This window comes from Acomys minous, assembly GCF_964271855.1.
Source record: "Acomys minous genome assembly, chromosome: 15".
NCBI lineage: Eukaryota > Metazoa > Chordata > Mammalia > Rodentia > Muridae > Acomys > Acomys minous.
Window position 1 is genome coordinate 57,030,175 of NC_140497.1, and position 16,447 is coordinate 57,046,621.

Here is a 16,447-nt window from a genome sequence, read left to right on the forward strand (position 1 = left end):
TGGTAACAAATAGTACAAAGTATAACTTTATTATACTTTAGTAGTTCTTCCTAAGTCATCTACACACGTGAATATTTTCCTAGTAATTAAAACGACATTACCAAAATCATATATGATACCTAGTTGAAAAAAATCTTCCTGCCCTTTTTTTTTTTTTTAACTTTATTTATTATGTATACAGTATGCATCCGGTCACATTATAGATGGTTGTGAGCCACCATGTGGTTGCTGGGAATTGAACTCAGGACCTCTGCAAGAGCAGTCAGTGCTCTTAACCACTGAGCCATCTCTCCAGCCCTCCTGTTCTTTTTTAAAGCTATGGTTTTATTCTTATAGCATGGCTCTTAAGATTTGTATATTAAAAAATAGAATTACATATTTGGACTATTGCCTGGTCAAGTACCTTTGTTTTTACAGTGAGAAATGCAAAATACTATGGAGATTTTTTACTTGCTTAAATAAGCTCTTCTTTGTTACTGGAGTTGCTGCATTGGGCACTCACTGACTTCCTGTTCTAAAACAGTGTTCCCTGTCACTTTGCTGTCTTCTGTTATTGTTTGCTGTAGCCGACAATAAGGAAGTCAGTTCCTTTGCGCATCCCACACCTACAGGACTACACGAACCTAGAAGTGCCAAGGATTTGGAGGGGTTGCTTGTTGTTTATTTTGTAGTTCCTGGGGATTCACCTCATGTGTGCTCGGCCACTGAACACCACCTTCGGGCATCTATGGTCTTAACAGATGCCCGGGAGCTTGCCCCTCCAGTAGTTTCTGTCCATAAAGAAATGACAGGTTGAATGTGCCTATACAACCCCTTTTAGTGGGTGTCAGTAGCCAGCATGACTTGCTGAAGACATACCTAGACCCCTCTTTTCCCCATTATAACGTTAATGTAAAGGTTTGTGTGCTAACTGGTATTTCTGCTCGGTGTTTACATAGTTCTCTCTCGGTGTTCCTTCAATCCAACTTTGGGTTTCTATGTTTAGAGTAGAACTGGTGTTTTGGTGTTTTTAATTTATAGCTTTATCTTGTTAGCTTAGACTCCTGAAATTAAACAATAGATTTTCATTTAGTTTAAAAATAACTTTGAGATGTAGTCTATGCATCTTTATATAAGAAGAATGTCTAGAAGTAGAAAAGAAAATTTTCTTTGTACTTTACACCCTAAATTGAATTTCTCAACAATAATTGCTTAATTTTTAATGTTTAAATTTAAATGTTTGAAAATACAGTCAACTAAATAATGCATTCAATGTTGCTAGGTCTCCGGCAAGAGTACGCAGCCACCACCTCTCGACGCAGTTCTGGCTCATCATGCAATTCTACAAGGCGGGGCACTTTTAGTGATCAGGAACTGGATGCACAGAGCTTGGATGATGAAGATGATAGTATGCATCATGCCGTTTACCCTGCCGTTAGCAGGTTTTCTCCATCACCACGGAATTCACCCCGACCGTCTCCTAAGCAGTCACCTCGAAACTCACCTCGTTCACGGTCTCCTGCCCGGGGAATAGAGTATAGTAGAGTGTCCCCACAGCCTATGATTAGCCGTTTGCAGCAGCCTCGCCTTTCCCTCCAAGGCCATCCCACAGACTTACAGACAAGCAATGTTAAAAATGAAGGTAAAGCAGCAGAACTTTGGGAAAAGATGTCCATACTTTAGTGTAAAAAGAGTGGATTTTCCACAATGTTTTTATTTCAAATAAGTAGTTCATGTTTACTGTTTATTAATGCAAACATGAGAGAAAGTAAATTTAACTTTTTGAAACTAAATATCTGTTAGTTACTAATGTGATTCCTAAGCCCAACTCGAGGGCTAACTGGGCATGGGAATCCTAAGGGATTTGCTTTGTTTGACTCATGAAGTGGCCTTTTTGTCTAGATTCGATTATAAAACTTATAGTGTCTTTAAGCATGCTGTTATTTCATCCATTCGTAATCTTTGGGTTTGTTTATCATTTCCTTTTACTTCTACAGCATACAAAAAGAAATGTTCAAATATATTTATTTTACTTTGAATTATACTTAATATTTTAGTATCTGTCTGGAAGAATGGTTTGGTGATGGTGATGATAATGATGATGATTATTTTAATCCCATGGTTGTAGAAAAACTTAGACGCAGTCTTCCAAACCTCTCCCGAACATCGAACACGCAGGTTGACTCAGTGAAAAGCAGCAGAAGTGACTCGAATTTTCAAGTGCCAAATGGAGGAATACCTCGAATGCAGCCTCAGGCTTCAGCCAGTAAGTTCCTTTCTTACACTTGGAAGTGTCATTCAGGAACAGAATATGAAATTATAGAAATTGACTTTGTGCTGATTCAGATTTAACTATATTATTAAACCGTTGCCACAATATGACACTGAATGTCCAGCAAGGTGGCTCATGGTAAAGGCACCTGTTGGCTAGCCTGGCAACCTGCGTTAGAGACCTTGAACTCATTTGGTAGAAGAAAACTACTGTCTAACCTCTACACCTGCATCATGGTGTATGCACTACTCCCCCTAAGAACTCAAAGAAATCTTCCTGCCTTTGCCCCCTTCGTGATGGGATTAAAGATGTGTGTCACCACTCCCAATTAAGGTCATTATTTTTAATATGTAATGCTGTATAATTTAAGGCTCTTAAGGAATATATGTTGTGCTACCATAGAAATGCCTGTACTTATTTAACATAATTCTTTTTTTTTTAATTTTACATAATTCTTGTCACAAAATAAAAAGTCAAACATTTATTACAGATAAAAACTGAATTAAAAATATTTATTTATTTATTTATCTTTAATAAATATGTTTTCTTTAAAAATCTCCCCTTTGAGACTTTCTAGAACTGGAGGTATAGCTCAGTGGTAGGTAATACTTGGTGAGTGTTCATGAGGGCCTGGATTTTATCCCCAATGCCACAGAAGTAAAACAAAGCTAAAGTTTATTATTACATATTTTAGGCCATATCATAATAAAAGTAATTGGTTGTTCAATAATAATACAGTCTATTAAATCTATAGCAAAACTGAACTTGTGGCTTTTCTTTGCAAAACAAAGTATTTTATAAGAATTTGTATAATCTCACTTAAAATCTGTATCTGTTCATGTGAAGTTTTTCTTTTTAATATGATTAATCTCTATGTCTGCCAGGGATGTATTTGTAAACAATGTAGTACTTATCAGTGTTGATGTCTGATTAATCCATATTTCTAGTTTGACTTGTAATATAGATTAAAATTTGAGGTAATATATTACCAAAATCATCACTTTTTAACAATTAATCAACATATTTTATTTAAATTGCTTTGGGATAAATTATTGGGTTAAGTCTGAACTAAAAATAGAGTAAATGAAGTTGAGTCCTGGGGTGGTAGTCCATGCCCTTATCCCCAGCTCTCAAGTGGCAAAGTAGGCAGATCTCAGTCAGGTCAGAGCCAGCCTGCTCTATCTAGTGAGACCTGGATATAACATGACTGTAATCTTTATGTTTGGTGACTAGATGAATACTAACCCATGAATAGGACAGGTCTTCATGAAGTAATCTTTTAAAATCTTTATTCATAATAAATGTTTGTCTTTATTTTTGACTGGAAGTATTGTGACAAGACATTTCTACTCAAGCATGACATAGATTCCTTGAAAGATTTAAGTCGCTCAGTATTTTACATTAAAAAATGATTAGATTTGGGGGAGGACATAGCATTGGAAGCTAAAACATAGCTCCCAAGCAAGTTTTTCATAGAGCATTAACAAAAGCAGTAATGATCACACAGAAGTAATAGCTGTCACAGTATAACCATGGAATTCTAAACAAATAAAATGAATATTTCAGCAAATATCAGACAGTATATTGCATACAGGGATGTGGTTTGAAACATTTGCTGCTTACCAACTAAGGTAGGTATGAGTATATAATCAAAGCAATTGAGGAGGGTGTGGAGAGATGGTTTTCAATTAAGAGCACTGGGTACTCTTCCAGAGGATGAGTTAAATTCCCAGCATCCGTATGACTGCGCCATGAGTAACTCCAGTTGCAGAGCATCCAGTGCCCACCATGAACACCAGAGGTACATGTAGTACACAGATGCAGGCAAAACAACCATACCAAAAGAAAATTAAGTTTAAAAAAGTCTAAAATTGGAATTATTTCTATGCAATATATAAATAACTTAACCTGTGGTTATACACCTTAATAAGTGGCAGGTTGGTGTTCAGACTGTGTTGATCTAGCTCTAGAATGTGAAGTCCACTATAGAGATTTCTCACATCCATGGTTTATTACCAAGGTATAAAGATCATATAGAAATATCTCTTTCTCTTTTTTTGGTCTGAGTTTGAGACAATTTAAAGCACTGTGGAAATTGTTAATCAACATTTGTATACCTTATTCTACTTGGTATCTACTAAAATGTTTTTTGTACAAGATAAATTTTATACTCTACTTACTGAAGACTTGATACATAAAAAAAGCAAAAAACCAACAGAATAGATAATCATTGCTAGTAGAAGCATGAATTCATAAAAATGTAAAATATATTTAAAAGTAGACTTTAAACTCTATTGTCCCTGAAATAAAGAATGCTACATTTTATGTCTTTAAACTCACAAGTTAACTTGACATATAAAAAATATCTTGTGTCTAGGAGCTTCCCCCTCAAATACTTTCTTTATACCAAACAACAACCTACCATATTAATGTGACATGAAATATGGCTTTAAGGAGTTATAGTCCTCACAAGTATTATAGCCATGCCTTCATAGCACCCCTACACTAAGTTAAACATTTGTGCTTGGCCCCAACTTCAAGGATGCTACTGTATTAGTATGAATTATTAAGATCTGGATTTCTCAAAATTCTACATGATAAATCTCTAGACAGCCTCCTATATAATAAAACCAGTTCTGCCTAAATTTTCTACCCTCATCCCCTTACTTTGGACTATTTTAGCCTCCTAAAGCTTTATGGCAATGAAAGAGCTGACATACTGAGAACCTAGGACTAAAATAATAGATCTGTTAACAAGTGTTAATAGAAAATGTATATTAAAGTCTTTGATAATTATCTGCTTTCTTTAGCAGCAGAGTTGTCATTATACAGTCATGTTATTCTTCTAGAATTATTTTTTTCTTCCTTCTTAGTAGTTGATATTTGAGGAAAATGTATAGGGAAAACATGGTTTTCTAGTTACTAGTTTATTATGTGGAAAATATACAGTTTTACAAAGTTGTATTTCAGCATTGGTAAAAATCATATAGACAGAAGTTGGACTGTCGTCCTTTTAAAAAATGCATACATCCCGGGCAGTGGTGGCGCACGCCTTTAATCCCAGCACTCAGGAGGCAGAGGCAGGCAGATCGCTGTGAGTTCGAGGCCAGCCTGGTCTACAAAGTGAGTCCAGGACAGCCAAGGCTATACAGAGAAACCCTGTCTCGAAAAACCAAAAAAAAAAAAAAACAACAACAAAAAAAACCCATATGCTTGTTCTTTCTTATATCCTCAACTACAGTAATATTTGCTTATTACTAAAAATGCCCACAAAAGCACTGTACAAATGTATTTGGAGGGGCTGGAGAGATGGCTCAGAGGTTAAGAGCACTGGCTGTTCTTCCAGAGGTCCTGAGTTCAATTCCCAGCAACCACATGGTGGCTCACAACCATCTGTAATGAAATCTGGTGCCCTCTTCTGGTGTGTATATGTAATAAATAAATAAATTAAATATATTTTTAAAAATGTATTTGGAAAGTAGAAAATCCAGAATATTAACAGGCTTAAAACTATTTTTAAAGTATATTGAATATAAATTTAGATTTTTGTTTTAAGTTTATATATCATGGTTATCTGTTTTCTTGAAGTTTTACATATTTTTGATAGATAATATATAAATATATATAATTGTGCTTTGTGTATGTAATTATGTAATATAGAGTTTTTCTAATTTTACTTTGATATATATTATCAAAGTAGATATAAAAGTACACGTAAAAGTATAATAGCAATTTTTATGTGTTTTATATAGTAAATTGGTATATTGTTTCACTATACACTTAAGTTATTAGTCTGTCTTATTTTGTTTTAAGTAATTCTTTCTCCAGTTATGAATAGTAAAGCTTTGGTCTCATTTGCTGGTCTGCATGAAGCTAACTTTGCCAGGCTGATGATTTCTACCCCCTGGGCCACTTTGCCTTGTCACTATGCCAGTCACTATTTTCATATGCTTATTTGCTATGGCTGCATTATTGTGGATGCTAGCATTCAAATATGAGGATTATGACAGTGCTGATATATTTTCAACTTTTATATGTGTAAAATGTGAATAACTTAAAAAGTTTAAGAAAACCAGAGCATTTAAGAAACCAGAGCAGTTTTTTGTTTTCCACCGAAAGGGAAAGGTGTTTGTTAGAGGCAGAGTTTTTCAAAAGGACAATATTTTGTTTTCTAACATTACTAAAGTATGGGTGAAAGTTTAATTTTCAGAAAAATATAGGGATTAATGGTTTATAAGTAAGGAAAAAGAATAGATGACCGCCTTAAGACAGTCTAATGGTTTTTTTAATATCCAAAGTTTGATTACTGTTTTATAATGCCTATGGTATTTTTACATGCATTATAGCATTTGAGCCTCACAAATTCACATTTATTTTTGTAGAAGGCAAAGATATATGTAAGCAAGTGAATTATGCAGGCCCACATATCTAGAGTGTAACACAACTAAGACCGAACTGCCCCGCCCAGCAGCCCCTTCTACTGTCTAGAGACACTTCCAGCCGAACTCGCATGCATAGGCCTCTTGCAAAACACTCATGGATGGTTCTGCGGAGGCATGATTTGAGACTGAACCGTAGATGATTTGCCCAGTGCAGGAATAGTTTTACACAGAATACACATGACCCAGAAAATAGGCATGTGGGAGCAGTTAACGTCTTCTCCTCTGCTCTTACTGGGAAGTATCCAAGGCAGTTGATATCCTGTGTGTAGCTGATTTTCTGAGGCCCACAAGAAAGGAATCCTTTCAAGGCTACACCTACTACCAAAGCACTATGGTTATTCTCCATTTTTGCATTATTTTGAAACATGAATTAAAATAAATTATATTACATGCAATAATTACACAATTAGCTAATCTAAGAGTAGTAAAATATTTAAAGACCACCAGTTTAATATGTAATATCGTATCAGTTACCTTAATCAAAAAGATTTTATAAACATAGTGATTTGAGGCCTTGAACACTTGGCATTGATTACATTTTAGAGTAGAGGCCCAGACTCATTGTTGTGTCTTAATTGATTTTTTTTTAAGGCATATACAAGTGTAAGAGCCACTTATTTTGGCCACAGTTTTGTAAAGCTTTGACTGAAAAAAGTATAATTTATTTAACAGGAATTACATGAGTCTCTACATTTTGTACAATTGTCAGTCACATGTGTATTATTCAGTAGAAATGTGATTTATATGTAAGATAGCCTGTGCCTTCCCGTGCCCAAGGATGGAAACCCAGGGCTGCTGTGGAAGCAGAGGACAGACGTGAGGCTCAGCATGGAGGCTTGATGCCCTCAGTTCAGTAACACTGGGACCCATATGGCAGAGAGAGAAATGACTGCTGCAAGTTGTCCTCTGACATGCATACACCATGCCATGCCTTATGTGCTTGCTTGTGCACAAACATACATGAGAATAGTATGACTTTAGGACAAATAATGGCTTATAGTTTGCCCACATATGCTCATTGCTTTTCTTTTCTGGCCATCTACATCTGGGCCACCTTATGTTCTTTAAACACTTGATCTTCCCTATCTCAGCTTTCTCTGCTGTTGCTTCTTCCCCCGTCTGCGATGCCTTCTCCAGAGCCCCACGTGGCTGCCTCCTACTCTTCAGTTGATCTGCGAGCAGATGTCCTCTTGAGGGGATCTTTATGGATTGCCCTGTGTATAACTACACTTCCAGTCTCCTCTTCCTTTCTTACTTCCTTTCCTGCCTAGCATTCATCACTATATGGAAGGCTGATATTTTGCTACTTTACTTTCATTTCTCCCTTTCTTAAATAAGAATAAGAAAAGTTCCTACTGAGTCTACTTTACCCAAACAGGGTACCTGGAATACCCCTCTGTTTGAATAAATGAAAATAAGAGTGGATGGACGGGTGGGTGGGTGGATATGTGAATGACAGAGAACATGTGGACAAATACGTAGCTGGATAACATTTGATAATAGTATCCTATAATTCTGTGGTTATAGCTATATTTTCCCCCAAGTATAGAGAAGTTTTTGCTTGTTTCCCTGATCACGTTTGTGTTACATTGGCATCAAACACCATGTTGCTGCAGTGAGGTTTAGAGTGATGAAAACTTAGAAGTTAGGTACATATTCCTGTTTTAAAAGTTGTCTCAGTAAGGACATATGAGTGCTTTGCTTTGATAGAGATAACAGCCCCCCTGTTCTCTGTAATGATACATCCAGTATCCCTTTACCACCTGAAGGCCTTTTTTTTATGCCCTACATAGACAGATTTGTAGAGATAGAACCTTGGTAGTTTTGTTGTTTCTATTTTATTCTTTTGGACATAGTTCCTAAAAGTCTATTTTTCTGACCAGTAGAATGGCAGTTTAGAGCTACTTCACTAGGTGACTGGACTGGGACTGATTGGAAACCACTGGAGCAGAGTGACTCTGTATTGCAGTAGTTGGTGCTCCTTAACTTTGAGAAGCTCGGGGCTGTCTTATGTGCAGTCTTCGTTAATGACATCACAAAGCAGACGTCCTAACTCATCTAGACTTGTCAGTGTGTGTGTACACACACACACACACACACACACACACACACACACACACACACTGTATGCATATATACACAGACCAGACATGTTACTACCAGACCTGAGGTACAAACTAGTTGGATTTTACAGCAAGATAACATTGAACACATGAAAGTAGCCAGATTGTGATAGGACTTGTCTGGTTCTGAGTTTTCTTCTCCTTTTTGAGAATGGAAATTACTGTTTGATTTTGGAGCAATTCATCTGCCAATAATTGCTTGCCAAAATGTGCTTTTTTTCCCTCCTTTTTTCTTTCTTTTTATTTTTTTCTGCATTGAACAGGTACTGTGTCCACTTTTTATTGTGTGCTTGTGTTCATCACTTTTATCCTTGTATTTGTATTCTTTGCATCTGTAGCATGTTTGCTGGTGGCTTGTTTTCTCTTTGATATTCCAGCCAATTGACATATTAGAGGGTTTTTTTTTTACCTACAAAAAAAACCTAGTTCTAAAAATATGCAATGGCACTAAGATTTCTGCCCCCTTTCTTTTGCAACGCAATGCACGAAGCATCACTTAAAAATTCCTGCGCTTCGAGAGCTCTAACGTTTCTGTTCCTTGATGAGTTTTAAATAAATCTCTTTTAAGTGTTCGGGTTTGCAGCAGGTGTAGCCTTCACCTTGTACTTCCCAGCAAATATTACACTTCCTTGTTTTTCAGCAGCTTCTCAAAGGCTGAAAAGTTTGCCTCGTTCTTCCCTCAAAGCCAAACAGTTGCTTCCACCTTCATCTACAAAAAGAGGTAACTACAGCCTCTTCTTGAGTTTGAATTTCAGCAAGTAGTGTAAATAAACCTTGCACCTTCTGGATTTCTGAGTCAGTGGTGCCTGTAGGGCACATTTCAAGTTGGTTTTTTTTTTTTCTTAATAAAATAATGCAGATTAATTCCCTGTTGTATGGATAATTCCAGAAGAAACCTATTTTCTTCAGAGGTATGTATTGATTTGTTCTGAAAGGATTAAATGATAGTTTATCATTTCTCCTGCTAATCTAAAACTAAAGATTATTGTTTTAAATTAGTGAGAATTAGACAAATAGGTACTCTAAATGGCACATTCTGTCTGTTAGTGGTTCTCCTCCAGTACTGGTCTTTGGGTTTACTTACCTGCAGCATAAGGTGGAACACTTTTGCAGTAGATGCTGAGTGAAGTTAAGATGCAAGTCCTTATGTTCAGTGACTACATTTGAAAGACTGGCCATACAGTGGTAGCTTTTGTAAGAACTAAGTGCTGGAGAAATATATGAAAGTTGGGTGCTAAAACTAGATAATATTGGTTCCAAAAGACAGAGTATGTTGGTAGGTGAAAGACAAAAGAATTGAGAGAAACAGTGGCATAGGCTAAACTAGCAGTTCTGAGAATGAGCAGGTACCTCAGAGAAAAGAGACAGAACAAACCATGCAGTGACAGGGGAATCTGCCCTGTGAGAGTAAGAAAAGCCTGAGGAGAGAGAAATTTTGATGTTTGATTTATTTAAAGGGGGGAAAAGATGTGGTTAGTATGATTGCAAAACACTATATACTTTTTTTTTTTTTAGACAAGGTTTCTCTGTGTAGTCTTGGCTGTCCTCGAACTAGCTCTGTAGACCAGGCTGGCCTCGGACTCACAAAAATCCACCTGCCTCTGCCTCCCGGGTGCTGGGATTACAGATGTGGCTACTGCCCAGCTGATTAAAAATAGATATCGTATATTCTCCCTCATATGTAAGTCCCAGCCTTTTTTTCTAAAGATGTATTTATTTATGTCTGCATGTATGCCTGCACACTAGGAGACTAGGAGAGGGCACTGGATCGTGAGCTGCCGTGCTGCTCTTCGCCGCTGAGCCACCTGCAGCTCATTTAGCCAGCCCTCCAGCCCTTACACTCTCAAACAGGCTGACGGTGTTCGCAGTGATTTAGCTTGTGATTGTAATTTGTTTTCAAGAGTAGGCTCTGTAGGAAAGAGGGGGAGTCAAACAGTAGCACGGTGCGTGCTTATGTACTAAATGCTAGATACTCACAGGAATAACACGCTGCATAGGGCTTGTTCTTTAGAATGAGGAGGAGGTGGTTTGGTGTTTATAGAAAGGGATCTTATTATCTGAAAATTTACAAGAAAGGAAGTAAAGCATAACTGCTTACATCATGATAACATAAACACAACTAGATTTAAACACAATTACAATATAGTTTTATTGGCAGAAGGGGGACGCATAGGAGGTTGAACAGCAAGTAAGTTAGATCATAGTTAAGCTCTTAGAAAGCCAGTAGATGAAATCTAAAACTGATGGCTAGAGACGGAGCTCGGAGGTGAACAGCACTTGCTGGGTAGTCTCCCGAAAGACCTGAGCTCGGTTCCCAGGCCCCAGCGTCCACTCAGGCGGCTCACAACCACCTGTAACTCCAAACTCTGGAGACCCAGTACATTCTTCTGGTGTCCACAGGGGCACACACACACATACACACAGTAAGTTAAAAAAGAAACCTTTTACAAGAATGAAAACTGTTGGCTCAAACCAATGAAACACACATTACTGGAAGTACATATGAAAAGGGAGACTAAATAGATTGTGACCAAGCATCTCCTTGCTTACTGAAGTGCTGTTTATAAGAGCTAAAATTTGAAATTAGCCTGAGCATCCTCAGTGGATGCTTGGATATTTGGATATGTCAGAATAAGGCCACAATGAGATGCTTTGTGACAATATGGATGGACCTTAAGACTCAAAACTACCTTATAGTAGAAAGTAGAATAGGATATCAGAGGTGGAAGAGTTGAAGGGAAGAAGTGAGGGGGTTGCCAGGGGTACAGCGTTACAGCGGAAAAAGTAAGTTGTGCCCTTTATAGTAGGATGAAATCTAATACATACTTCAAAAGTATTTCTTTTGTGTGATTTTACATTTTTACTTAAGGATTTAATCTTGTGCTTATTACTTTTAGAGACCATTCCTTTTGACCAAATTTCTAAAGGGGTTACATTATTTTTGTGAGGCCAAACTCTCAAACTGCAAACTACCTACTCCAACAATTTCTAGTGTTTTGGGTACTGGAATTCCTGCATCTCTTCATGCCTTTACCTGGTAAAGGAGGAGTCTGTGTGTGTTCTGTGGGGTTTTCTTGTTTTGTTTTCATCTTACTTAGTAATCCAGGCTCTCATATGCTGTGGTGGTGTGTCATGGGAGTTGTTACTACACCCTTCTCCACACTAGCTTAGCTGCATATGCAGTTACACGCCTGTAACTTGGAAGGTGGAGGCAGAAGGATGTATGTTCAAGGCCCGCTTGAATATGTAGTGAGATCCTGTCTCAAACCAGGGGCTGGGATGTAACTCGGTAAAGCACATGCCTAGCATGCCCAAGGTTGTGGGTTCGGTCTCTGTCAGTGTAAAATATTGACTCCATTGCTGATGATCGTGAATTGGAGACTGCCTCCAGGGTCTGAAGCCAGTGCCCACTGTAGCCACTTTACTTTACGTGCTGACCATCCAGTGATAAAACTCCTGCTGCCTTTTCTCACAGCTTCATTCAGATTGATTGGCACACGGCATTAGTTCGCTTCTTCCTAAAAGTGCCCTCTAACAGTTCTTTCAGTGGAACTAACAACAAATTCCCTCTTTTTTTTTTTCCATTATTGTTGATGTTGCTTTGGTTTGGGGGGGGGTTGATTCATTTTTGCTGTTCTTAAACATCTTTATATTGCGTTTAAAGTTATTTGTATGAACATAGAACAGCCTTTTAACTTAGCTACTTGTTGTGTGTGTGTGCGCTCCTATGTGCTGATGAGCACTCGTGCATGTAGGTGTCTGTGGAGGACATTATATCCTCTGCAACTGGAGTTACAGGCACTTGTGAGATGCCTAGCATGGTTGCTGAGAGCCAACCTGATCCATTGCAAGAGCAGTAAACATTCTTAACTGCTGGGCCGTCTCGCCAGCCTCTCGGGCAGGCGTTTTTAATGATGTTATTCCATTACATCATTTCTGTTGAGAAGTCTGATATTTTAACCACTCTTCCCTCTTCCTCAAGATTGATTTATGTTTATGTGTACACATGTTTGCCTGTATGTATGTCTGTGCACCATGTACACATGTGTGGTTCCCTTGGAGTCCAGTCCAGAAGAGGATGCTGGATCCTTTGGGACTAGAGAGCCTTGGGCTACCATGTGGTGCTGGGAATCGAACCGTTGTCCTTCGGAAGAGCAGCCAGGGTTCTTACCCAGAGAGCCATCTCTCCAGCCCTTCTCTCTTTTTAAAGTTTTATCTTATGTGTATGGATGTTTTGCCTACCTGTATGTATGTACACTACATGCATACCCAGTACCTGTGCAAGCCAGAAGAGGGTTCTGGATCTATTGGAACTGAGGTTAAAGACAGTTGTAAACTGCCATGTTGGGCCTAGGAACTGAACTCCAAATGTTCTTAGCCATTGAGTCATCCCCTTAGTGACAGAGAAGGGGGGCACGTGGATCCATATGGGAGTGGAGGTGGGGAGGAGCTGGGAGGCACAAAGGAGGGAAAATGTAATAAGGATATATTATGTGGGAGGAGAATAAAAGAGGAAAAGGTTACTTGTTGGTTCTCAGAAATCTGGCTGTGACGTTCCTAGTGCAGAGTTCTTGCTTCACCCTGCTCCTTCTCCGTAGGCAATGTGAGATTTTTTTGTTTGGTTGGCTTTTTCCACTTACGTCTTTTTTTTTTTATGTGTATGTGTGCATGAATGCATTGTGCACATGCTCATGCGTGTGCCACAGCATGAGTGTGGAAGCAGAGGAAGCTTTGGGAAGTCAGTTTTCTCCTTCAGCTCTGGGTTGCAGGGACCAAACAGGTTGTCAGGCTTAGATAGTTGCCCTGGCACCAACCCTGTGAGTGAGTTCATGCCTTTATCCCATGGCCTTGCTCACCATACTGTCTCTCCCCAATCTGGGACTCAGTGCATATATTAAAAGATATTAATACCGCCCGTGGTCCACTGAGGCCTCTGCCCTTTTATGTGTCTTCTTTCTGCTCTGTGCTTTGGGTTTAGCGTTCTTAGTGCCTCTTCCCCAGCATCTACGCTGCGATAATCCCATAACACAGTTTAGCACATTGGTTCTAAGTTCTTCATCTTTAAAAAGCTCCATATGGCTTTCCTGAAAACATCCCTCTCCTCGTAACATTTCAGCGTGTGTGTCCGTGAGCCTGGGCCCCTCTGGACTAAGTGCTTCCTGGCTTTCCTTGTTTCCTTGCTCCACTGTGTGCTCTGTGATTGCCTGCTGCATAGTGGACAGTGTGGATGATCACATTGTTCTGTGGTGGATATTGTTAATCTTCTGTTAAATATTGTTGGGCTTTATCATATCAGATCAATTTAAGCCTATATAATATAATATTTTCTCAGAGACCAGATAGTAACTCTTTTAGGTTTGTGGCCATATGGTCTTTATCACAACTTCTCAACCACATGATATAACTTGAAAACAGCCATGGTTTATGTGTAAATGAATGGGTATGTTCTGATGTAATCTTATTTACACACAGTGCAGTTGCCCACATAGATGGTAGCTTGTGAACACATCTATTTAGAAGTTTGTTTTATAAGCTTTGTTAGAGCAAATTTTGGGTATCTTTTTTTTTTCCCTCATTCCTTCCCTGCCTCCCAGTTAAGGCTCGATCCTTTTAGAGTACCTCCTGGACTCTCTGACATCTCCTGGGTTTGGCAAGGGCTCTCCAGTAGCCGATCTGTGTGACCTTTGCCAGCTGTTCAGTTCACAGGGCTGCAGTCATTTGTCCGCAAGCAGGATTTCACTCTGTATACTCAGCCCAGGATTTACTGAAGGTTCAACTAGGCCCCCAAGCAGAGTTCTGAAGGTCTTCTAAGCACTTCCCTCCTCTAAAACACTCTCTCTCTCAGAGTTTTATTTTTCTCTTCTCTGCTCATCAAGATAAGTTTGATCTGCCTGAGACCCCCTCTCTGATCTCCAGTCCAGTGTGTTCAGAAAGCAGCAAGAGTCCACAGGGTTTCAGAACGATTCATTCACAGCAGACTCTTAGATCCAGCGTTCTGAGCATTCTTCCTACAGAAATCGCTATGCTCTATGGCTGAGTACTTCTTAAATGTTTCATGAGCTCATCCAGTCTTAGGAGCCTAGTAGCAGGCTGGCCTCTCAGCCCTCCTTAATAAGCTGGGTTTCCGGCTGGCCTCTCTGGTTCTTCATCTTAGAGCTTCCAAGTCAGTGTTGGCAGGGAGGGTGTGGCAGAGCAGAGTAGCTGGCATTGTGGGGCCACAAGCAGAGAGAGAAAGTGCTTGTGTTAGCTAGCTCCCTCCCCCTTTTATTCCACCAGCGCCTCCTCATTGTGTCCTGTTGCCCCCACACACATGCGCATTCGGAGCTGTCTCCCAGCCTTGTTTGATCCTCTGTGGAAACGCTCGCATACATACTAGCAGTCTGCTTCACTAACCTAAGCACATCAATCCAGTGAGACTGATCATCAGAATTAACCACATCTTTCCTCTCCTCCATTTCTAAGTAGAGCTTACAGTGCCTCTGTCCTGTGGATGGATTGACAAGTGGAGAAAACAAAATAGTGTACACTGACCCACTACTGTGGCCCAAGCATCCCTCCTGAAACTAAGGGAAGTGTCTGAGAACAGTTAGCTTTCTGCCTATGGTCCACATACCCCTCTACCCTACTGTATCACCAAGGTTCTGTATTTGATAAAGCATATTCAGGTAATAGTTGAATTGTGCATTGTTGTGCATGGCCCTCTGAGGAAACTAAAACCCTTTCAGAGATGTGTTCAAACACGAAGAAGCACAGAATGGTCAGTGTGTACCCCAAGAGATCTTAACTTATCTCAAAATGGCCTATTGCAATAGTAAAATGTGTTTGAGTCCTGTCTTCACTTAGAAAGCAATGCAGATTGTACATTTCGCATTATGTATCTGGCATTTGTTTTAATACACTTGACATCCGATGACTTTATAGATCTTTTGATGTGCTCCTGGATTGCACGCACATGTGTGGCGGGACAACTTTCAGGAGTTATTTCTCTCCTTTTGCCAGGGGTTCCAGGGAATCAATTAAGATTGCCACATATGTAAGGCAAGCACCATCACCCACTCAGCCATATTTTAAAATAATAGTAACTGTTAACTCTTGATTTCTAGTTACCCCATGCTATGTGGCTTTGAGGCTCTAGTCATCAGATTTCTGTTCACATGGATACCCAACATATCTTTTACCTCTAGAATGCTCTCATGTGGCCCTATTACTCCTTATTTATTATTGCATTGCGTGTACACACGCACATGGAAACATTGCTGTGGTGGGGGTATTGTTGCATGCCACAATGTATATGGAGGTCAGGAGGCAACTTTGTCAGTTCCTACTTTATGTGGCTCCCTCGGATTGAACTTGGACTTCTATGTATATGTGGCAAGCCTTTAACCACCGAGCCATCTTGCTGGTCCCTGTGGTGCTGTGCCCCACCTGTCTTTCTGTTGTGTGATCCAAGTTAATGTTAGTTAAGGTACCTTTTTCATTTTTGGTTTTGGTTTTGGTTTTTTTCAAGACAGGGTCTCTCTGTGTAGCCTTGGCTGTCCTGGACTCACTTTTGTAGACCAGGCTGGCCTTGAACTCACAGTGATACGCCTGCCTCTGCCTCCCAAGTGCTGGGATTAAAAACATGCACCACC

The 16,447-nt window shown here is 39.3% G+C and overlaps 1 protein-coding gene across 3 annotated transcripts in view; it reads left to right on the plus strand.

Annotated features, from left to right (window-relative positions):
• Positions 1-16,447, plus strand: part of SLAIN2 (SLAIN motif family member 2) — a 54,497-nt gene that overhangs the window by 33,619 nt on the left and 4,431 nt on the right. The window contains exons 5-7 of one of the 3 annotated variants that reach the window (XM_084758415.1): positions 1,262-1,621; positions 2,108-2,245; positions 9,457-9,537. In XM_084758415.1, coding sequence (XP_084614541.1) covers positions 1,262-1,621; positions 2,108-2,245; positions 9,457-9,537 — 579 coding nt within the window. The remainder of the gene's footprint in view (positions 1-1,261; positions 1,622-2,107; positions 2,246-9,456; positions 9,538-16,447) is intronic. The other 2 variants (XM_084758416.1, XM_084758417.1) reach the window with 2 other exon arrangements.